This window comes from Neodiprion pinetum, chromosome 3, assembly GCF_021155775.2.
Source record: "Neodiprion pinetum isolate iyNeoPine1 chromosome 3, iyNeoPine1.2, whole genome shotgun sequence".
Lineage (NCBI taxonomy): Eukaryota > Metazoa > Arthropoda > Insecta > Hymenoptera > Diprionidae > Neodiprion > Neodiprion pinetum.
In genome coordinates this window covers 12290312-12315743 of record NC_060234.1, presented here as the reverse complement: position 1 = coordinate 12315743, position 25432 = coordinate 12290312, and the positions used below count along the sequence as shown (strand labels likewise).

Below are 25432 nucleotides of genomic sequence, written 5' to 3'. Positions count from 1 at the left end.
TGCAAATCATTATTAAAACATTTTGAATTTCACATTTTTTTTCTAACCGTGTACATTTTTTACGAAATTCTCCTTTAAATCTTGATATGCTTTGGCTAATTCTTTTGTCCATTCATAAGGTATGTTATTTTTTAATAACATTCGTAAGGCTTCGAAGTAATACGCGTGTTTAGTACTGAATTGGTGGTAAAAATTACATGCACCTAAAAATCTTTGCAACTGTTCTTTATTTGTTGGTTCTGCACGATTATTCAGGTACCCCACTTTCAAATCCTTAATTACATATACGCCACAAACAACTCACGCAAATACACCACTGCCGACTTAAGGTAGTACTACCGGTTTTAGAATTAACGTTCAGAATTTAATGAAACTTGGCATATTGGTGCATTAAAATATCATGATTAAACAGTTGAATTTTTGGAAGCCTACAGAGAACTGAAAAAAAGATAAAAATATTTAAAAATTTTTGCCTTAATCATTGATCCTTATGGGAAATCACAGATTTTATTTTATTTCACAAAATTGGACGTTCAGATTTTTATGAAATTGGTATCAATAGAAAGAAAAAAATTAATGGAATATTGTGTATTAATAAAACCATAACTTTAGAGCTTGTAATAAGAGTAATTAATAAATAATTAAAAAAAAATTTACATGTAGCAACGCCGCCAAAAGGTTATGACGCGCGCGAAATTCAAACACAAACAAATACGGTATGTGGGAATATCAGTGTTATAGACATTTTTTAATACAAAACATACGTAAGTCTTTATTGTTAACGCAGTTAAATAATTGAATAAATAAACATCTTATAAAATACATAGTATAATGATAGTTAACTTCCAAATAAAACATTTCTTAATTTAATTTTTTTTACTTTCAAAGTAATTAAAAATTTTATCCAAAATTTTTTTAGCTTTGGTAACTTTTACTGCACCATTTTCATCTTTACCTAAAATTTGTACTAGACCAGCATATTTATTTATTTTGTAAGCATCTTCAAGCAGTTCGTAAGTCACATTTGCAGCAACCATTTTTTTCCTCATACCTGCTGATACACAATCTCTCAATAATTCAAGATGTTTCAAAGCTTCAGGCAAATTTTCAGAAAATGATATTTTATTGCATGCATCATGCCAATTAAAGAAACTGGCAATTAAATCATTTGAAGTAATACCTAATTTTTTTATAACTGCATCCAGCATCACAACATCGTAAAGAGCATCATGCGCTTTTTCATTATTTATCTCCAATTCTTTGGCAAGATTTTCTAATTTATTTTCACCTTTCTTAGTTTTACCAGTTTTTTTTTTAATCACAGGCAATGAATCACAGTACCCTGAAACAATACTTTGGAAATGATGTTTAAAAAAACATTTGTCTAGAGCATTCATCAAACGAGGATAGTCAAATGTACAATTGTGAGCTGTTAAAATGCACTTCCGACCAAACGAGGTTAAAATTGATAAAAACTAGCTAATGCTTCAGGCAAACTCAATGGTATAACAGGTTTACCATGAAGTTCAAGTTTACCCTGAATTAACCGTAATCCGTGGACTTTACTAGCTTCTTCAGAAATTTTTTGAGTTGACTTTACATAAACAGAAAACTCGAACTGCTCATGCTTCGCAGCAATTTGAAGAATATCTGAATTTTTTGAGAAACTACCTGTCTCGAGATCAAAAAATACAAAAATTGGATCCGTGCAATCTTGTATTGTTACAATAGGAATACTTTCATGAATGAAATCACGTAGTCCAATATTGCTTTCGTACGTCGTACCTTCTTTGGCTTCATTTTTATTTTTCAAAGCTGTTTTACTTTCCTTTAATGCAAGTCTTTTAGACTTGGCAGCTCGCGTCACAGAATTGTCGTATTTTTTTTTATTGAAGTAGTCAACGTATTTACAAAATTTGTCACGATGTATCCCTGATGGCATATTTAAATTACTTATTAAATCATTAACATACTTTTCTCCAACATTTTTTTTATTTATTGCACAAGCAACTCTTCCATCTCCTGCAGCAGATTTACTATAGAGCCGACTTTTTGGAGGTTTACTAACAATCATTGCATTCAAACTCTCATTAGGATTACTGGATGCTCCGCTCACATACTGACTAGATTTATTAGCTAGATTATCAAATATTTTTTTTAAGGCCTCGAATAAGTTGCCATCTTTGAAACCATTACCAATATTTGTGTGTTGATAAGTTTCTGGATTTGATTTGTAACTACACCAGTCCCCACAGTCATTATGATGATTAAAAGCATGATAAGGTATATTTTTTATGGCTTTTGTCATATTAATTACATGTCCTTCATTTTGTGAAATACAGTAGTTAAAGCATTTTTTGAAGTATTGAATAGTAGTGCTTGTAAGTTCTTTAAAATTTTTGCTAATTTTAAATAATTCTCCCACAACACCTTTACACGTGTGGTTTTTATCCGACTGTTTCAAGACATCGTGGTCACTTGCAGCTCTGACAGCACAAATTGAGCTGCTATCGTTGTCAGCGATAAATATGCCAACTTCAATATTACAGGCTTTTAAAATTGCATTATCTTTAGTCAAAAGCACAGCCGCATGACGCTCCATGGCTTTAGCACTGCCCACGAAATTCATACGACAATCGTGGTCACTGGGTGAATGACCACGATCACATTTTCCGCATTTACGGTTTAATGTTACATATGCAATAACTTTTTTTGTAAAGTATCCTATCAAAGCTGCTGTCCCTGATAAGCTATCATATGTCTTTCCAGTGCCTCTAGTAAACCATCCCATGTCAAAAGACACTGCAACGCGTACGACATGATGATCAGGAATATTGTTGTTTTGAATGTCAGTTTTACTCGAGGAAGGAAAAAGGAAATCTTCTTGACAGTTAGGAGATCTGAAAATAAAAGAAACAACCAATAGCAGCATATTTCAAAATATTTTATGATTTATTAATATTTACAATGGATGCAAAAAATTGTATAATAATTAAACCTTCGACAGACGAATTAAAATTAAAAAAAAATATTTATAATTGTATTTTTTGGAAATTAACAGTTCCAATTTGAATTAATATTTTGTACAATTTCGTTTTAAAAAACATCTGAACAATAATCGTTGTATGTTTAATATTTTTCAATCTGGTAAATTTTATCTCTAAAAACTTGTAAAAATTTCAATACTGTTCTGAATATTTCTATAATTATACACTTCAATATGAGACCATTACTTACAACATAGGTTTTAATTTTTCAAAATTTTCGATTGTCAATCGTCGTTCTTCTTTAGCAGCAGCAAGACAACTCTCCTGGGCCATGCATTCAACACCTATAATTACCTCATTTTCATGGGTTTTAAAACTCTTCCAATTCACTTCTGGGATATCCATTGCGGTCAAAACTTTATTTGTGTGCGTGTTTCCTACTCCACTGTTCATAGAACCTAAAATTGATAATATAATAATTTAGATTTTATTAATTTTGATTAAATTAATTCCTATACATATTTAACACTGAGAAAATTATTTTAATTAAAACTTTTTTATTGACACCTACCTAGTACGAGTTGAGTATTCGAATCATAATGACTATTACCATTCGACACTATATGTTGAATGTCAGTAGACGCACCAGTTACTCTATTACACATCCTGCATTTTAGGTATAAAATTGATGCTAATCCAATACTCTTTTCAGAAACCAAATCTGTCAGCGATAATAAAAAGTCACAATGACTACAAAACATATTTTTACCTAAGGTTTTTAAGTGGACTATTCGACGACCATAATCATAGTCTGATTCCTCCTCAGTATTTACGTTAATTTCATTTACGTTGTCCGTAGTATTTTTGTTGACAGTAGTATCTTCGTTGTCGGTAGTATTTTCGTTGAGAGTTGTATTTTCAATGACAGTAGTATTTTCATTGGCAGTAGTATTTTCGTTGACAGTAGGGTTAGGTGACGTAAACTTGCCATGTTTTTCATTTAACTTTTTAGCCAATGCCACCTGTTTCAGATTTTTTTTATACTTTGCTACGTTAACTCTTTTACCTTTCCAATGAAATATTTTTTTAGTGTGATTTAATAAATTTATATCGGACATTTTAATAAATAGACATGGATAAACTAAGAATTTGTAAAAATAAATAAGTGTTTACGCAATAGACGTTTGCGCATCTCATATTCAAAGTGAAACAGAAAATATACTTCTGTCTCTTTTACTTTTACGCAGCGTTGCCAAGTTAAAATACTGCACAAGTCAAATTACACATAGCACTAATTTGACACCTGTGGTAACGGTAGTACTACCTTAAGAATATGGACTAAAAACTGGCAGCACACAATGACTGCAGTTATTGAACTGGCCGCCCGAACTTGCAGTGAGAATTTAAACAGCCGTGAAAAAGGAGGGGACAGGCTATTTCATTTTTTGAGCTCCAAGTTTTTTACGTTCCATTTGACCAGAGAAACTAATTTATTTTTATCGTATGTTTCGCATGATACGTCGGAACAGGCAGATAAAATTAGAACTTCGCCGAAATAAAATGTAATTGTTTTGGTGCTTCTGCGTCACAAGATAACCTTTATTTATTCGATGGTGTACAAGCCGTTCCATGTTAACTTTCTGATTTCTTTCAATTTTATGGAAAAACGAATAACCAAAGTTCTAAATATTGACAGCATTAGCCATGTTGATTCCAAAATTATAAACTCACAAACTACTAAAATATCGGGCTCCGGAAGATTTCACGATCGGAAAAGAAACTGCCAGAAACCGTTCCGCAATTTGAGGGTATAACGAATTTTATTTTTATTTTAAAGAATATTTTGTGACAAGCGTGACACTTTATTTATTGTCTGAAAAAAGAACTCTGCTCTTTACATGAGCTGTGCACGTATGACGTGGGTTTGCAAGAAAGAAAAAGAGAAATAAATAAGAGAATGCCAACTATCTAACCTAAGCTCTAATCGCTAACAAACATCGAATGTTTAAAATTGTGAATATAAAAACTGTTCGAAAACCGCGCCATGTCCGTATGGCGGTAGCACCTCTCGAGAGAGGCAACTGACGCGCCATCCGACGTCTCAATTTCAGATTGCCCGCGAAAAGCTGACCAATGGGAAAATTACCAATTCAAATACTTGCGCCTGCGCAATTAACTTATCAAAACCACGTGCACCTCTCGAATTTTCTCATTGGTCAAATATCACGCCACAACTCGTGTAATTTTTCTTTTGGTGAAATTTCTCGTCGTCTCATCGCGGAATTTTCTAAATGGTAGAAAATTCCAGTCATGCGCAATTTAGTCGTCTCCAACGGACAACACAACGTGTTCTCAATTCTTCCGGAAGAAGCTACCTAACAGTGCGGACGCCATTCTCTTGTTATCAAATTACTACGTGTATTCCCAAATAGTAATCTCAATTTTGTAGTACCATCTCAAGCAAATCTCATAGTTTTCACTTAAATATTGAAGCTCAACATTATTCTGAGTTTTCTGCAACAATTATTTTGTTTAACAGTTTGCTAGAACCTCTCGTCTTCGTCTCAACTCAGTTCAACGTGTTAACGAACACGTGCAAGCCACGTTCTCAATTACTTCATTAAGTTTTGTCGTAATTAGCAACATTTCGTCGTCTCAACGAGTTTGTTTGTAAATAGTGTAAATATTTAATCGTGATAACAAAAATAAAAAATTAATATCTTTATAATAATCTAGTGTCGTCTCGGTGTCAAAATTCTCTAGCAATGAATCCTAACCTACCTACCTCATCACCAGTATTTCTCTTAGAACATCTCAAACAAAAACAAAACCAATCGAGGCCATACAGGAAATTGAAACTAAAGAAATATCAGATAAATTACACATGGCGAATATACAGGGTGGTTCATTTAAGTTGACACAACAGAATATCTCAAGAACCAGCCATTTTAGAGAAAGATGTTTAAAATAAAAGTTTGATGGTTTAAAGAGGGAAAAACACTGTGCCATCATACTTTCGATTTGGTGAATGTTTACAAGGTCATTTGGAGGTCGACATTATTTTTTTAAATAGAAACATGGATTTTTTTCCACACATTTGCATCTTACACATAAAAATGAAAAACTTTTAGCCCAAACTTTTTTTCATGCGACATCAATTTTTCAAGGTATTTGATATTGTGCAAATAAACAGTAAATTACAACATAAAAAAAAAATAGCCATTTCGATCTATGCTCAAAATTATGCCTGTCAACTTTAATACATTTCTCAATACGTTTTATAAAAGATGCGAGACAGCGTAATAAAGTTCCTCTATCGATGCCCTTGCAAGCATTTCCAATTCGTTCCTTAATATTTTCTGGAGTGGTTGGTATGGTGCTTGTTCATGTGATAGGGTATTTTCATTGTAAGACTTGGCAACCGTGGAAATAAAGAGATCGAGGCGCCGCCTCAACCAAAGTTTAGAAGTAACAAAAACATGGCGACGAGCGAGCGCCAAGAAATTACGCGTCCTCGTTTCATTAAAGTATTTACAGCAAATTAGTACAGCAAGGGTTTTAATTTCTTAACCACACCAAAACAAGTGCTGTAGACTTTTTCTTTAATGTCGTATAAAAAATTTTTGATGAAAGTTCTTTATTTTTATGTGTAAAATGCAAACGTATGAAAAAACTACATCTTCGTATTTAAAAAAACAATGTTGACCTCCAAATGACCTTGTAAACCGCCACCAAATCAAATGCACGATGACACAGCGTTTTTCCCCCTTTGAACCATCAAACTTTTATTTCAAACATCTTTCTCTAAAATGGCTGGTTCTCGAGATATTCTGCTGTGTCAACTTAAATGGACCACACTGTATAACTGGAATAAATATATACTAAGACCAGAATAAAAAAAAAAGCACGCAGCAAATAGACACTGAACTAGTTTTGATAGATAGAGCGCGGCGATCTAGAGAAACTATGATGGCGCGATATCCAACGACCTTCAGTCACCAAACAGTGCCATTTTATTGGGAATTCGGCTGCAGTGTATAAGGGTCGTTCCCCCCTTAACTGACGGTATTTTGAAAAACGCATAAACACGTATCCCCTACTTTTTTCTGCTGTTTTAAATTCAATTAATTTCATTGAAATCCGAACAACGGTTTTTTAGTTACAAATTTTTTTTAACTTTCAACCCCTATAATTTTCGACTATTCAACCCCGTCGTAGCCGGTCAGAATGCATTTTTCATTATTCGCCATAAGAATTATTTTCCAATTAGTTTTATTCAAATATCTCAATTGGAAGTACGCGAAACTATGAAACTACCACTGGGGATGCACAACTTTGGGGGGTAATTTCACCCGTTTAAGCCGTTTATCCCTCGATAAAAAAAAATACGTGTCACTTAGATTTTGATAAAGAATATCATATCCTTAAGTGGACGATATCGAGCGAGGACACCTCAGGCAGTTTCCTTGTCAGTGATATCTACACCCTGTAAAAGTTATGCTATATAAAAGAGCATTCTGAATCGTATTAATCTTAAATATTTCGTGTTTTAATCTCGATAACCAGAAGACCTCCAACACAATTAACCCTAATATTCGATTGCGAAGGATTTGGTATATTATACAGTTGTGGGCGTTGGCTGTTATTTCGCGTCTGGTCTAAGACTGGTTTGCTGGGTCTCCTGCGCGATATTGAGTGTTTGTATTGTCCTATTTTTGACGATTAGTGTTGTTTTGGAAAACTTGGCGCTTGGTGGACATTTGGATTCTGGAGATATTGGGAACGATTTGAACGGCACTTATCGCTTGAGTAGCCTCTGCGACCACAAAGCGTGCAAGGTGTATTATTGCGGTGCCTTGTTCAGAAGTTTAAGTATTTTAAGTCTATCTGATAATAGTTTTTCTGCTTAGTGACCGTATCTATAGCCACTTGTAGAGTTTGTGGATCCTCGTGAGCCAGTCTTATTTCTGATTCGTCTAGTAAACCTTTCATAAATCTTTTTAAATCTAGTTTTGCGGTTTCTTTGATATTTTTCTTTAGCATCTGAGCATCACTGATAGACTCTGAGCCTTCTATTGATTCGCACGATTGTCCTCACAGGTGTTTTATTCTAGCACCATAATTTAAAACACTTTCGTCTCACTTCTGTGCCGATTATGCGAGGTCTAACTAGATATTTGGGAGGTGTTGTTTAGATGAGTAGGCCTGTCTTAGACAGTTTAGCAAATCTCGAAGAGAATCTGGGTTATCTGACTCGACATACTTACTCGCGTTGCCTTCGATTTCCGTGCGAATGAGTGTGGAAAATAAATTCAGATCTCTGGCTAAGACAGCCGGCTTTGTGCATTCTACTTTAGTTATAAATTCGGATACGGGCATATTAGTTCCATTAAACGTGAGAATCAGAGCAAATGCATCTTTAAAAGGCAGGTGCAAAAAAGTGGTTTCAGTATCCATATTATAAGTTTTAACTTGGGAGTTGTGGACTTACAAAGTGGAGATGAAGAGAAGGAATGCAAGTAGATGCTACATTCTTCCATAAAGATAGTCGTATAGCGACGTCATGTCTGTAGGTAATCATGACGTCGACGTGCGTTATGTTGTCTTAGACGTCGTGAAGAATGAAGATTTCGTCGTAGTAGCAGCAGAAAATAGTTTGGCAGAAATATACATTTGGAGATGCAGATTTGTTTTTGGCGTTTGTATGAATCAGAGATCTTTGATTATCGCGTTAGACATAGAATGTAATTTTCTTCGGTGTGTCCTCAACACTATGACACAATAGTGTCACTTTTATATTAACATGATTGAGCTTGTACTATTTGGAATCAGTCTGTTGGAAAACACTTCATACGTAGCACACACGTGAAGAATTGTAGCGTTGAATTTCCGAAAAGCGAAGACCACCGCTAGCCACCAATGTTACGTCCGTGACGGGGGATTACTCTCGAGCGGTAGGAATTGACTGGTTTGGCTTCGCTTTTACGTACTAGGACAACCGGAAGTTAGGATTTAAGTGGAATAACCTTGTGTTTGTTTGAAATATCAATTATATGTTTATTGTGAAGAAGTTGAGACAACGGTAAGAACGAAGTGTGCAGTGCGAAAGGTATATAAGAAGTCTAGATGTGACATTCTTGAGAGTTAGAATGGGAGTGTCCCTAGAAACAAAGCGTATGTGTGCAAGAAAGATATGAGAATATAGACGGAAGGGAATGGAATTAGCTAAGGGCGATAGTGGAGTAGCGTGAAGCTAGATAGAGGTAAGAAGACAGGACAGAGACTGTGATATTAATAAAAGAAATGTGGGAGAGTTAGTGAGCAAGAGAAATATACGAGTGGCGATACGTCGAACGTAAACATCGAGACGGTTTTAGTATTTGTTTCAGTGAATATCCCATATTGCTCATTCCACGCCAAACCAAACGTTTTTCGTTAAAATTTATAATCAATAATTCCGACTTTACTTTAATTTTGCAGACGTGTTCTATATATGAAATAATGATACACGTCTTTCTCGAAAGAAATTTGTGAGTTTTTGTAAGAAGATATGGACGGTTGAAAGTTGCAAGAAATCACAAAAACGTCGCGCATACGAATATTCAGACGACTATTGTCGAACTCATTAGTCGTATAAAAATATGCATGAGGTCGATTTTCAAGATCTTGCCACATTTTGTGTACTGGTATATTTCAAACTTGTGTTTGACATTAATAAATCATTACTAATTTGTTTATAAATTTCATTAGCATTTTTCATCAACTCATCAACTTAGAATTTTGAAAATATATCATCGTGTTCCCACTTCAATTCGAAAGAAACAGTGAAAATTCGAAAATGGAAGTTAAACGGGCTCTATGATCAAAAAATTCTTTTAAAGGTTTCGTCGACAATATTGAATACTTTATGCTGAGAAATAAATCGAAAAAAATCAACCTCGATAAAGACAATGAGAAAATTTAATTTAAATGATAGTAAGGTCCAAGATTTATCAATTAACTGTTTGAACAAAACATTGTTTAAAAAATATTAAGAAAAATCTTGACCTCAATAATATAGTTGGGTGGAGAATTTCTTGGAAATGTAGGTTAGGAAATGTCGAAATACAGACTCCAATTTTTTCCAACGTTTCGGCTCGTTCTGTGAGCCCTCCTCAGGGAAACAATTTTATTCTATTCAGTCATAAAAAATCAAAAAATTGTATTGTACAATCGCACAGTGATTAAAGATGAAAGAACAACCTTGTTATATACTTACCATTAAGAGTTAGGCGCAGACTTATATTACTTATCGCTGTGGAGTTCGTCTTCAGACAGTTTTAATTTGGTTATAATACATGGTAAAAAAGATTGAGGTCCTTCATGTCCATAATAATTAGTTTAAACATAGACCATTTCCCATGATATCTGTGTGAACAAATGGTCTTACTTTGCGACCAACTATCTAAAGTAGTAAAACAAAAACCAAAAAAACGACATTAAATTAAAAAAACAAAGATTTTATTCGTACTCCGTAACTGTAACCGCATACTTTCAAGCGGTGAATCTTTTTTGTGGATGACTGTAGAAAAACGATAAGACTCAATCGTGAAAGAAACCGCTGAATTTGATTCGAAAAAAATTAGGTATGAGATAGAGTAACGACTAACCTTAAAACAAATCTTTAAATTACATGAAGAGAGAAACCAGTATCAAGCCATGGAGACAAGCTCGCTAAATAACTTTCCTCTTTTTCCATCATTTCCATGCCTCCATACGTCCAAATTGAATTTCAAACTACTAAATTGAACAGAAGAACAAAGAACACGTGCGTGCTTTTCAACCAGTATAGGCAGAAAGAGACCCAAAAAGAACCCTAATTATGTAAATTGAAGATTAGATGGGCTATGCTATTGGTCTGATGACCCGATCGATAAATTATCCCTAGATCCGTTCGGTAATCAAATGAATATAGATATCACTAAGCTTTTCCACATCCTGTCTAAGGTTTACAGAATCCTGGTGTTTTAGAATGTCACACATCTCCAATCAAATACGTTTAAAGTAGTTTGATTCTTGGTGTAAAACACTAACATTTTCGTAGTGAAACTTGTGATGTGTTTGGTTAAAACTGTATAATGATCTTCGTTATCCTTAATATTATTTTTATGTTTATTACTGTAGGATTTTGGAAAAACGGCGACAGCGCCACGAGCGAGTGCGAATGATTTGTGTGTGTGTGCGAGAGTGCGTGTTTGAAAAGATCGCCGCCAGAGAGCGCGCGAGAGCCACGAGGCAGTTGACACGAGGCAGTCGAAGAGTAAAGTCGACGTCGCGAAATTAGCATCGTAAGATTCTTTGTTCAATTCAATAAAGTATTTTCCTCTTTTTTCATCAACCCCCATGAATTCGTCATTACCCGCGCGTATGTTCCAATAACACCAGGAACAGAAATTAATCCCATATTACTTTTAACTGAAAGATATCTACTGGTTTGTCCTAAATAAGGTTTTTTATCATTTCTTCAGTCAATTTTGTGTACCAAATTCGACTTTTTCTCTTTCGGTAGTCTATCCGGAATCAAACACAGAATGTAAGTCATTCATATTTTTACCCACGAATTGAATATCATAGTTATTGAAAGATCGATTTAGAGATTCTAAAGGGCCTGCGACATATGTGATGGCCACAAATGTTTTCCCTTTTTCGATTGGTAGCAAGGACCCTGTGTTGTTATTGTTCTCATGCGTAGACAAAGTATCCAAACGCACATTAATGGTTTGGTTTAAGACTACTAAAGGGTAACCATTGTTTAACAACGCTCTTTAATTGTAGATAGATTTTTTTCCCGGAAGCATTGATTTGCCAGTTTAATTCCTCTACCCACTAAATTGTTTATAGTGCCAATTTCGTATGCTCTCGGGTGATGTGAGTCAAAATTTAAATAGCGTTTAAACCATGTCGGCTCTTGGTACCAATCCATCAAAATAGTCGAATCACAGCCCAGTGAACACATGACCTCCATATGACGTCATAGATAGGTCACATAGAGATCATCGACTTTTTACATAGATATGACATAAAAATGACTTTATTGATGACTCTGATATGATGTCATGTAGTATGACATCATTATGACATAGTGCTGATATAAAATTTGACTTTTATATGACGTCATGATTGTGACTTAAATATTACGTAAATATTACGTCTTATCCCTATCACATGTGTGACGTCGCATCAAAGTCATAAATTTATATATTATTTACGTAAGAAATAAATCATACAATTACATAAATTACAAGTCATATTCTGACGTCAAAAGGATATCATAATACCGTCATATTCTTACGTAAGAAACAACTCATACTTTTACGTAAAATTGATGTTGGATGAACGTCATACTTAAGCATCAGCTTCCGGTCATTCTTTTACATACGAGTGACATAATACTAATGTCACGACGGTATAAAAAAAAACGTTCAACGATACTTTTCTATTTATGTTCTATGTTGTATCATGTATTGATTTAATAATTCATAAGTGGAATTTCATATGACATTTCTTAATTTTTACTTTTATATTTAGTGTCCAAATTTAACTTACCGCAAATTCTCTTTAAATGCAAACATTAAATATATTTTTAACATTGAAAATATTAGGATATTGTCATAAATAAAATATATAAACTAATTTCAAAATTAATTATTATATTGTAATAGAGGTACAGTAACAAAATAATCACTATTTATAAATGAAAAATATAAACATTTTGACTTTACAAGTTCTGTTGTAACAGTTATATTATTATAAGCATTCTTAAATACTTTTTATCACTATGACATCAGAGTTATGTCATCGAGACGTCAGGTAAGTTATAATCATGTCAGCCAGACGTCACAATTTTGTAAGCAACTTTACATCACTATTTTACCTCAAATTTAAGTCATCTTGACGTCAGCTAAATAACAAGTACGTCAGCTGGACGTCATATTTTTGTAAGATTCCGGTACCGACTTTACTTCTTTATGACATCAGAGTTATGTCATTTTGACGTCAGTTAAGTCATAATGATGTCAATTGGAGGTCATATTTACGTCATTTATCTTACGTAAGAATCTTACGTCAGGAAGTGGGAAATTATGAGTCATATGTGACTCATATATGACTCACATCTTACGTAAATCATGACGTGACATGACGTCATTCTGACATCAGTTTGACATAATTGTGTTCACTGGGAGTTGATAATCCATACATCTCGAAAACTAATACGACCTGAGTTTCAATTTCATACGTGAATTGTAACCGCTGGTGGTATTCGTTAAAGCAATTAATTAACACATCAATGTGTGACCGAGGAATTGTCGTTAAAATGTCATCAACGTATCGAAAGTGAAAAGACAAATCAAATGGAAGTTCGTTGATGCAATGAGACTCCAAGTCGTCTATAATAAGATCTGCTAATATCGGTGAAAGCGGTAAACCTATCAGTAAACCAAAGGTCTGAGTATGTAACTTATAACTTTTACTATCAGATTTGAAGAATGGCGCATCAAAATAAAGGTTGAGTGCAACTAACAGTTGGTCGTTTCAGTTACCAGGTTACGCATCTTTCGGTCAATCTGGCGCGGCTTGAGTGACCTCAAATGATAGCCAGACTGCACTTTTTGATAATTGTACAACGCATTAAGCCATCTGACAAATTTTCGAAAATACGAAAATAAGTTCATGCCAGACTCATTTCCCAACTCCAAAAACCCCCAGACTGATTTTTTAATAATTTTCATTATGATGCTAACTAGTACGAGTTTCGTCTATGCCAAAATAAGTACTGGGAATCGAGAAGAAAGCCCGATTTTTGTAAATAAAACAGAACCTGCCAGACTAACTTTCCAACTCCGGAAACCAGCCAGACTGCGTTTTTAATGAAGCTTTAGGGTATTAGTAATTAGTACAACAAATTTCATCATTGCAAAAATAAGTAGGATGAGTTTGCAATTTTCATTCATAAATTCCATTGGAAATCAGAAACCAGACTGTCGATTTGTTGAAAAACATCAATTGACCCAAAACTGCAATTAACATGGGCGTAAAAAATAAATTCGAAAAAAAGTTCACCAGCTCCCGGACTATATTGGGGGAAGAAAAAAGAAAAGCTATGCAGATTGTGCCATACGTAAAAAAAAACTAGTGGATACTAGCAGACGAAAGGGTAGTCTGAAGTCAATAAGGACCATAAACATATTAATGTATTCACGATACTAACAACGAAAACTGTACAACGCAAGCAAAGATAATGGAATTAAATGTATCACGAAAACTCAGCTGATGCTGAATATGCAAAGGTCAAATAAATACTACGATTATAATTATTGCCAAGTACAAGAATTACAAGACAGAAATAAAATCATGTGGGAATAAAAATCTGTAGTACTTACGATATTTTTTAACCAAAGGTTTCATGTTTGGAGAGAATTTCCTCAACAGTTACGTATTGTCAATTACATCAAAATTTATTGAAAAATACAGTATACGAGTGATATGATACAAGGATAAAATGAAAATTAAGTGACATCAAAAATTATACAAAACATCATGACAACTTTTAGGAATTACAAGCGAAAAAAATATGGAGATATTGTACATATTTTTATGCAAAACATGTAACTATGTATGTATAATATTTATATTTTTCCACCCATTTTTGATATTATGATTTCACACACAACCATGAATGAATCAATATTTTTCATTGTCAAAGTTTAAAATATAATCAGGTATAATATCATATAAAATTTGATTGGTTGTAACTAACGATTTGACGTCAGTAATTGTATCTGTTACGTTTGTTAACCTGAATATCTCATTAACTAATGTGTGGTAATATTGTACAACTACGATATGCAAGACTGACATTGCCGATATAAAAAGTAGATGTTTTAAGTTTATTACGTGTAGTCTATCTTTATTATATCATCACATAGTGAGAATCCAGAGTCGCCAAATAGCACTAAAGTTTCCTGTGGTGTGAATTGATACGTAAAGTATTATATTAGGTTTACTGCAAAATTTTATATGGCGGTGATTACAGGGGAAAGGTTCATTAACAAAGCAAGTACCTGTGTACAATTGTAGCTAACTGGTGGTATTATATCTCCCTTATATGCACCCTCATATATAGTTGATCTGTATTTTTACTGTACACGTACTCGTCTTTGCAAAAAAATGTCCTAATAGTCCAGGAAATAATCCATTTTTGCATGACACAAATTCAGAACGGATGAGACCGTCCTCTATATTCTTATAGAGCTGATGGTCGTGATGAAGGCCTATGTGTTTCCGACCACAATTCTGTTGGAAAATAAAAAAAAATGCGGAGCGTCCAAAGTTGGTGATCGCTCAGAATCTATTGATCGGAGAGAAAAAAAGTTGCATGTACATCTTTGAAAGTCTCGTAATATATGTCTCTTGGTATACTAAAAAAGGGTGCAAAACCGGAGCTCTATCGGATTAATACTTTTTGATAAAAGCTTTTTGTTATTAAAAAACCGACTTTTTTGGCACGGAATTTCCGGGCTGTAATATTATCGAAGAGCAATAAAATTGGCAAAATATTAATTCCGAAGAGTCGCACTATCATGTAAACTATGTGTAAGGCAAAACGATTTTCTACAATTAAGTGGGTGAAAAATGACTCTAAAAAAAGGGTATGTTTTTTACTCGCAAACAAATAGAATTACTCGGCCAATTTTGATGTTACAGAATCGGGATTAGTATTACTGAATAGCTGATATTTCTACACGAATTTAGAAAGAAATGAAATTGATCAACGTTAATTAGGGGGGGAAATAATTTTTTTTTCAAGAATTATCGCAGCTGCTCTTTTAAACATAAAGAGCTAAAATTTGGGTACAATACAGACCAAGACTCTTACTAACCGGCATATAATTTTCGAAGACATTACTCATGAATGGACTGTTCATTTTTGCGGTCAATTGGCGGACAAGATGTGTGCCCGCGTATGGCGACGGAGTGGGGGAAATCCATCTCCGCCTGGGAGGCGCTTGCGCTGAAAGTGGATTCGCGGGTTGAAATTCCACGAACTTCGAAAAGCTCTTGAAGAAATAAACGTATGTATGTATGTAATATTTATTGATCCCCTTGGGGTTGCAAGGACTTCCCTTTTCCTCTTCCTTTACAATGTTTTTTTTTTACATGTTTTCTTAACATATTCTTACCCTATTCTTACTTCCTGCCTTATCCTTACTTAATTTCTAATTGCCTGTGCCCTGTGCCGTTGCCTTGCCATTCCCTTACTTTCCCTCTTATCCTTTTCTTATTCTTTATCCTTATCTTTACTTAACCTTATCCTATTTTACCTTATTCTATTCCCTAATTCGTCCTTATCCTAATCGACTTCCATTTCCCATTCATCTCTCACTCTTTCATTCTCTCGTACATCCCTGATCCTTTCCAGTTCTCTCATCCAGACTTCTCCTACCCCCTCCTCACCTAGCATCTCCCTCACCACCTCCTGCCAGCTTTCCCCCCTTCTATCCCAGCCCACGCACCTTTCCCATACGTGCTCCCATGTTTCCTCCTTCCCCCCGCACACCCTACACCTTCTCTTTTCCTTTTTTTCCCAGTACCTTGCCTCCTTCATCTCGCTTCCTAATCTAAATCTTGCCAACCTTGTCCACCTGCTTTCCCTCCATCCCTTTCCCAGATACCCTGGTATCCCTTCTCCTTTCACTAGCCTGTACCATCTGTTGTACCTCGATTCCCTTATTTTCTCCCACCTCTCTTTTCTCTGTTCTTCCCTCTCTCTCTCTCCTCTATTTCCCTAAACTCCATCTCGCCCCTCTCCCTTCTCGCGACTACCTCTCTACTCTCTGCTCCCCTTTCCGCAAAGAAACTTTCCCTTTCTCTTTCCCACCTCGATCCCTGCCTCCCAGCTTCTGCCTTTTCCCTTATCTCTTCCCAGCATCTCCTAGCTAACTCGCTACCATCCCCTCTCTCCAGCTTCCTTTCAAAATTCCATGCCCTTCTCCCTGCCCTAATCCTTAGCTTCTCCCTCTGTAGTTCCTCCCTTACTAGATATCCCGGTGTTCGCCCATCCACTCCTAATGTCCATCTCAAAAATCTATCCTGTACCGCCTCGACCGCCCTCCACTCCCTCCACCCCCATATCTCCGATGCATACTCTATTACCGTTCATACTAGCCTGTCAAATAACCAAATCCTTTTTTCCCAATCCCTCCCAAACCTTCTTTTTCCTATTCCCCATACCTGCCTCATTACTACCCCTGCCTTCCGTACTCTCTCTTTCACCTGTGCTTCCGGTCACCCATTGCACTTGACTCTATACCCTAGATAGCTGAACTCTTTCACCTCCTCTATCTTTTCCCTTTTCATCTCCAATCTATGTTTTTCCTTCTACCGCCACCTTTCCTAAATCTCATAATCTTTGATTTCCCTACATTTACCGTTAGCCTTTTCCTATCCATATACCTTTCTAACTTCCTAATCATTACCTCCATTTCCTCTTCACTTTCCGCTAGTGGCACTATATCATCCGCATAAGCTAACGTACATACCCTGCCGCCGGCCAACTCCACCCCCCCAACCCTTCTCCCTCTCCCCATTTCCTCTTCTAAATCCGCCAGCAGCAGGTTGAACACATGCGGACTGAGCGGGCATCCCTACCTTACCCCCCTCGCCGTCCAGAACGCCTCTCCTACCTTTCCCCCGCTCCTCACACGACTCTTTGTTTCCTTGTAAATTTCCTCTATCCTTACCCTTAGCCCTTCCCTCACCCCTCTCCTTTCCATAGTCTCCCACAGCACCTTCCTGTTCACTGAATCGATCGCCGCTTTCAAGTCCACAAAGAACGCCACCATCTTTCCCTTATCCTTTCCCACCTGCCTATTGATTAAATAATTAAGTACATATACATTATCAATTGTACCCATGCCTTTTCTGAAACCCGTTTGATTTTGCGGTATCAAGCCCTTTTCCTCTACCTCTCTTTCTAGCCTATCCACTAATGCCATCGCATACACCTTATATACATAGAGTTGGCATCAACGTCACCCTCCTATACTCTTCTACCCTTTTCCCCTCCCCCTTCTTAACTATCGGCGCTATCAATCCCTCTCTCCAATCCTCTGGCCAGCCCTCTCCCACCCAAACTCTGTTACATGTTTTCCATATCCACTGCTCCATTTCTTCCCCCCCATATCTCCATATCTCGCTAACTATTCCATCCCCCCCTGGTGCCTTTCCATCCCTCAGCTTCCCTATCACATTTTTAATCTCTTCCCTCTGCAGCTCCCCTTCCCCGTCCCCCTTCCTATTTACCGTCTCCCCGCCTTCTGTTACCTTGCTTTCTACTCCGCCTAATAATTCCATGAAATACTCCCTCCACTCCTGATCTCCTATTTCTTCATTCACCCTCTTCCACTTCTTTCTTTCCCTGTTCACTATCTCCCATACCTTGCTTTCTGTCCTTGCTTCCGCTGCTTCTTTTATGAAACCCTCATTTTCTTTCTTTCTCCTCTCCTCGCATAGCCTATTATATTCCCTTCTTTCCTTTCTATACGCGTCCCCTTCCCCCTCCCCCTTTCTCCATTTCCTAAGACTCTGCCTAACTTCCGCTTTTTTTCGCCTACATTCCTCATCCCACCATCCCTTTTTCGCTTCCCTCCCCCTCCCTCCTACATCTAAGGCTAGTCTAAACTCCCTTATTCTTTTCTTTATCTCTTTGCCTACATACGCTTCTCCTATCCCCTCCCATTTTACTTCTGTTCTAAACCTCATCCTACCCTCCTCCGTCCAGTCTCCTCTACTAGTTCCCCCTACTCTTTTTCCCTTCCTTGTCCTAGTCACTGCCCCCCTCATCCACACTATTACCGGGTGGTGATCCGAGTCAACCCTATCCCCAATCTCTATCCTTTTGACCCTATCCCTTACCTCGCTGTCTCCTATAGCGTAGTCTATCACCGTCACCCCCGCCCCTCCTACATACGTAAATTCTCCCTCCTCATCCCCTTCTATGTTCCCGTTCATTATTGCCCATCCTGTCTCTTCTAAAAATTGCACTAGCTGCCTACCTTCCGAGTTTATTTTCCTGTCCTTTGATTTCCTACTCCTACTCTCCTCCTCTCCTTCCCCCCAACATCCTCCCCCCTCCTGCCCTGTCCTGGCATTAAAATCACCCCCCACTAGCACTTTTGCACCTCCCTCTAACCCTTCTGCCCGCTCCTTCAATTCCCCTATCTTCTCTTTTAGATCCCCATTTACGTATATTCCTATTACTACCCATTTTTCCCCCCCTACACTTATTTTCGTCATCATCATGCCCTCTTTTACCTCTTCCCTCCCTCCCTCCCCACTTACTATCTCCTTTCTTACCCCTGACAGCATTCCGCCTATTGCTCTTCCCTTGAAGAAATAAACGTATCGAAATGTTTTTTAGTTAAATCCCGGCTAACTTTTTCCGCTGATCGTGAATTTGCTATCAACATTTCAAGAAAACTATTTTTTCAGTTCGAAATTCGAATATTAATTTTTTTTACTTATATTTAATCAATTTTCAGATTTAATGTGAATTGCCTTTCATCTATGTGAAGTTCCTCAATGACTTTACCGAAAAAAAATCGACTCAATGAAAAATATATTGTTTCCGGAGCACGGGTTGTTACGTTCTGAGGTAAATGTCATGAGTAATGTATTCTAAAATTGTATGCCAGTTGGTAAGAGTCTTGGTCTGTATTGTACCCAAATTTTAGCTTTAACTTTGATCAATTTCATTTCTTTCTAAATTTGTGTAGAAATAACAGCTATTCAATAATACTAATCCCGATTCTGTAACATCAAAATCGGCCGAGTAATTCTATTTGTTTGCGAGTAAAAAACGTACCCTTTTTTTGGAGTCATTTTTCACCCACTTAATTGTAAAAAATCGTTTTGCCTTATAGTTTACAAGATAATGCGACTCTTCGGAATTAATATTTTGCCAATTTTATTGCTCTTCGATAATATTGCAGCCCGGAAATTCCGTGCCAAAAAAGTCGGTTTTTTAATAACAAAAAGCCTTTCTCAAAAAGTATTAATCCGATAGAGCTCCGGTTTTGCACCATTTTTTAGTATACCAAGAGATATATATCACGAGACTTTCAAAGATGTACATGCATTATTGGATAAATTATTCGTTATTGTAGAAATGACCGTTTTAACAGGTTTTTATCACCTTGCAAGAAAACGAATCAATCATTTTCAATTTGTGACCAGCCAAATTGTTCGTTTTTTTAATACCTATAAATTTTTATGAAACTTTTTTCTCTCAGATCAATAGTTTCCTCGCTATCGCTCAGTAACTTCGTTTCACCAGCTTTGGACGGTCCGCATTTTTTCTGTTGCCAACACAATCGTGGTCGGAAACACATAGGCCTTCATCACGACCATCAGCTCTATAAAAATATATAGGTCCCATCCGTTTTGAATTTGTGTCATAAACAGACCTTTTTTTGGCTTTATTTTCTGGACTATAATTACCACTTCACATTTTTATAACACGTTCAGTGCATACTCCTCGCCATAATAACTGTAAAATAAACATTCCATAATCGTGTTGGTCAGAGGTGATATTTTTTCTCTGCTCGCTTTGTATTGCGGTATACACCAAGATAAAATTTCAGCATTGTTTTTTTTTACTTCTCTTATGTATTGTCATTATTATCCGATCTGGCGTTTATAATAAATTTCAATAATGAAAATTCATTGGTAGTTCAAACGAATATTCTGTATGGCTATAATAAGATTGTGCAGACCTGACAGTTATGAACCTTCAATTTTAAACATTTTTCAGAAAATTTTAGAAGGAACGTATTTCCCCATATTTTTTTAAAGTCATTATCAGATTTGGAATGCTGGAAAGAATTTCTGGGTGTGTCTCTTCAGCTGCATAAAAAAATGCCACTGAGAATTTCATTCTTTTGAAGCCGAATCTGAGAGCATTATAAACGCAGGGACGTTTGAATAACTCGTCTCGGACTGCACTATTGACGTTAAATAGAAAGTAAGAGAGTTGTCCGTGCTAGAAGTTTTATGAAGTATCAATATGCCTGCTTTTAATGTGATTGTTCAAATACCGTTTCTGCCGGAAAGCTAGACTACATTTGCTACAAATAAACGGTTTTTCTTCAGAGTGAACCAGTTGATGCCTCACAAGCTCTGATTTTACTCTGAACCTCTTTGAGCACACTTCGCAAGCATGGTTTTTTTCTCCAGTATGCGTTGTTATATGTGCTAACATTTCTTGTTTGCGTCGAAACTTTTTGTGGCAATAAGAACATGGATGTGGAAACTCATTGGTATGGAGTTTGCTGTGTATATAAAGCGACGCTTTGGACTTGAATGTGGATCCACACGACTCGCAAATGTATGGTCTTTCGCCCGTGTGTGTGCGTCGGTGGTCTTCTCTGGTGGCCTTGGATGCGAACGATTTTCCACACATATCGCAGGGAAAGTTTTTGAGCTTAGCGTGAACGTCTTTCAAATGCCTAGATAAGCCGCCTGAATCGCGAAACTGCTTTGCACAAACGTGACAAGTGAAAGGTCGCTCGTTCGTATGAATTCGAATATGCCTTTGATATGAGTCTTTCAACTTGAAATGTTTTCTACATTCGCTACATTGATACGATCCTTGGATATCAGGTATACCTTTCTGAATGTTGAGGTGATCTGTTGACTGTTTCGAATGGATCATAGTTTTCACGCAATTATTATCAGCTCCTCTGTTTTCCATTATTGTTTCTCTGACATCTGATTTTAGACATTTCCGAGTCGATTCCGTATTATGAAGAAGGTGACTATCTTGTAATGAGGTATCACCAAATTGCAATGGATCAGATGCTTTTTGGGGTTGTTCAACGGCAGACTCTGTTACTGCAATCCATATTGATTCCGTATCGTCTTCACTAACAGCTTTCTTATTAGCTTTGTGGTTTGATTTTTCGTATGGCTTCCAAAACATATTTTGCCCTTCTAGGAATACTTTGAATGGCATCTGGATTCTACGGGACCTGCAAGATAATAAAAACTTGACTTCACATTCCGAGTATTAGGCAGTGTGGCAGCAAGGTGAGTGTAACACATTAGATTAACAAACAAGTGACTTACATCTGTCATTTTTTTGTATAGATTTGTATTTACTGAATTGACGAATTTTTACTGATTAGCACAAGAGTTGGAAGACATTTGAATATGGCTGTGAACTAGATATAAAGACACCCAATTCACTTGATACTGACTGCTCAAATGATTTCAATTCAGCTATCATTTTCATACCATTTTCTGTACTCACAAGGGGAAGGTACGGCAGTTGAATTTTTTTAAGTTTTCGTACTCATGGTACGTGAAGCTGAGAATTCTAATACTAATTTCCCAAAGCAGTTCAACGCCATGTTCGGAAATTCTCGAGAAAATGGACTTCGAAGTTTTCTGAGCGCTTTATGTACACCAAACGTTTTACAATTTTACATAAACACACATGCGCACGCACACACACGCAAACACACTCACGCACACGCGCATTATATCAAATCAGACTTTGATCGACGAAGAATTGGTCGCGGAAGACATGCCAACCGAAGACACGATAAGAGATAATGTTATCGAGTTTGACGAGGTAAGATCCCCGACAGAATTCTTCGAAGTCGATCTGTTTTGCTCAGAAGTAATACTCAACTCTCCGATTTCTATAACGGCAGCCAATAAGGAGACGACAGTTATAGCTACAAGCACATCCGTAAGTGTTTCGCCAACAACCGACAGTAATGTGGTAGCAGACCATGAGTTGCAATTAGAAAGGATAGTGGATCAATCCAAGATCGAATCAAGTCCTCACTACCGTACAAAATATGATCCTCTTTCGGGTGTAGCAGCAATAGTAGGGTATAGGGCGGAAAAGTTTTGTTCATCGGGGTTCAAAACAAGTGTTGTTCCATTTGTAATAGGTCGAAACAAAGGGAGTCAAAATCAGTAGTGGATCATAAGTGCGCCAAAAACTGGGGGGGTTCTAGTACCGCGATGGAATCTAACATAATAGTAGAGGGATTCAAATGTAGCTTAGAAATGCGCGGCCTAAAATATAATAAATTGATAGGAGATGGAGATAGTAGCGTCCACCGGAAGCTTATCGATGCAATGCCGTATGGACCGGAGGCACTAGTCGTAAAAATCGAATGCCGCAACCATGTGCTCCGAAATTATGGTACTCGACTGCGAGATATCTGTGTCAGCCGTATGGTCGGTACAGTGATTCTCCAAAATTCTTTGCGCAAAAAATTGAAACGCCTGTGTTGTGCAGTAACTTCTGCTATTCGTCAACGAAGAACAGAAATGAATAACCCGCGATACGTTCGGATCGAGGACTTGCGTAAAGATATAAAACACGGTCCGAATCATGCTTTCGGGGAACATCGGTTGTATAAAGACCGCGGTTATTTCTGCGACGGTAATCCGAAGCCGGGTGAAATAAACCTTGTGCAGGATATGAAAGTGACTGGTATCTTCCGCGAGATGCTTGCGGCGATGAATCGATTTACTGAGCATGTATCTAGCCTGATACGAGACGTCAACAACAATGTGGCCCAGTTGTAAAACGCACATGTTGCTAAGGCTATAGGGGGCAAGCGTATCAATTTTATCCTTCGCGTATCATATCAAGCAAGATGCGAATCTGGCGTAGTGAGGATGAATGTCGGTGAACAGTTCCATGCGTTAGTCAGTAAAAAATTCGGTATGGGTGGGCCGAGGAAATTCACCGCCAAGTACTGCACAACTGAATCGAGAGCTCTTTACTCTTGAAAGCCGGCTTTCAAATCCAAATCGACATCTTTCGTTGTCCAGTCCGCTGACACCGACTACGGCCCGGACGCTGCATGTCCGTCGCAACCAGACATGCTCGAAGAGAAATTGGCTGCCGCTAAGAAGGATTTCCTGCAAGCCTTGTATTCGGTGTATACACTGGTAATCGAACGGCAAACTAGAGGACAAAGCATGTTTGACGAATGGTACGATGAATGTAAAAAGCGGTTAACTACCTCGATGTGTGGTGAAATTTGCAAACGACGGTCACAAATATCTTGCACAAAATTAGTTGAAAGAATTCGCTATACCGATTTCAATGGTAACACGAGTACAAGGTAGGGTATCGAAAAGGAGCCTTTGGCGATCAGTCAGTTTGCTTCGGAACATGGAGTTATGGTGGAATCCTGTGGTCTGATGATGGACAAGGAGTTACCGTTCCTCGCGGCGTCACCTGACGGATTAGTGGACGAGGACGCAGTTACCGAAGTGAAATGTCCGGCTTCTGCCAAAGGGCTGACTCCAATGGAGGGCTTGGAGTCAAAAAAAAAAAATCAAATTTATGTCCATTACGAATGGTGAAGTCAAGTTGATCACATCGCATAATTATTTTCAACAGGTTCAGGGTCCTCTCCACATTACGAAAAGGAAATGGTGCGATTTCGTAGTTTGGACACCAAAAGGACTGATCTTTGATAAAATTATTCGAGACGGCAATTTTTGGACATTGAAAATAGAAAATAAATTGGCCGACTTTTTTCATTTCTGCCTTTTGCCAGAAATAGTAGACTGCAGACTTGCTCGACGACAGAAACTGCAATTTGTACAAATTTTCCCGAAACTCATGAATTAAATTGAAATTGTTTGAATTATTAACAAAAAAACTGTTAAAAATAGTGTGCATTGAAGTTTGACGGTGAATATCTTCTGAACAGTGAGGTATACAAAAAAATTGTAGGAGACCTTTTTTGTAGAGAATTCAATTTCCTACGAAAATGTCGTACACATTTTTTTTATAAATAGTAGATACCGAGATATGTATTTTTCTTCCTCACCATGAGAAAAAAATAGAAAACTGCGAGGCGGAGGACCTTCCTATTAAAATTAAGAGCTCATACTTGGAGAGAATGTTTTTGAGGTCTCTACCAACCAACTTTTCAGAGTACAAAGTGAAAAAAAAAAACAGTCGATTTTTTTGGCCCCCCTTACTGTACATATTTGTATATTTTTTCTTTCATTTATAACTATTTCACAATAATGTTATACAAAAAAAACTATTCTTGGTTCAAGAATATTTCATTTCTTAAAGCAAGAATATGCTATTTTTTTAATCAAAAATATCACATATTCTTGAATGGACAATATACATCACTTGATTCAAGAATTTTTTTTTTTGTGTGCAGGCCATTTTTTCATTTTTTGTATTACAAATCAATCCTCACATATAAATATCCTGCTTGTCAAAATTTCATTTTTTAGTTACAGCCCATTCGAAATTTTGCACGGATACAACGTGGTTTCACATTATGTTTTCACGTGCAGAAATGCATGAATTTACGAATAACAATCTTTCATATTCGTTTCCTAAATGT

The 25432-nt window shown here is 36.7% G+C and overlaps 1 protein-coding gene across 1 annotated transcript in view; it reads right to left on the bottom strand.

Annotated features, from left to right (window-relative positions):
- The window catches only part of LOC124214342 (uncharacterized), a 474723-nt gene that overhangs the window by 98087 nt on the left and 351204 nt on the right, over positions 1–25432 (bottom strand). The window contains exon 8 of the mRNA XM_069134347.1: positions 21693–22054. Coding sequence (XP_068990448.1) covers positions 21693–22054 — 362 coding nt within the window. The remainder of the gene's footprint in view (positions 1–21692; positions 22055–25432) is intronic.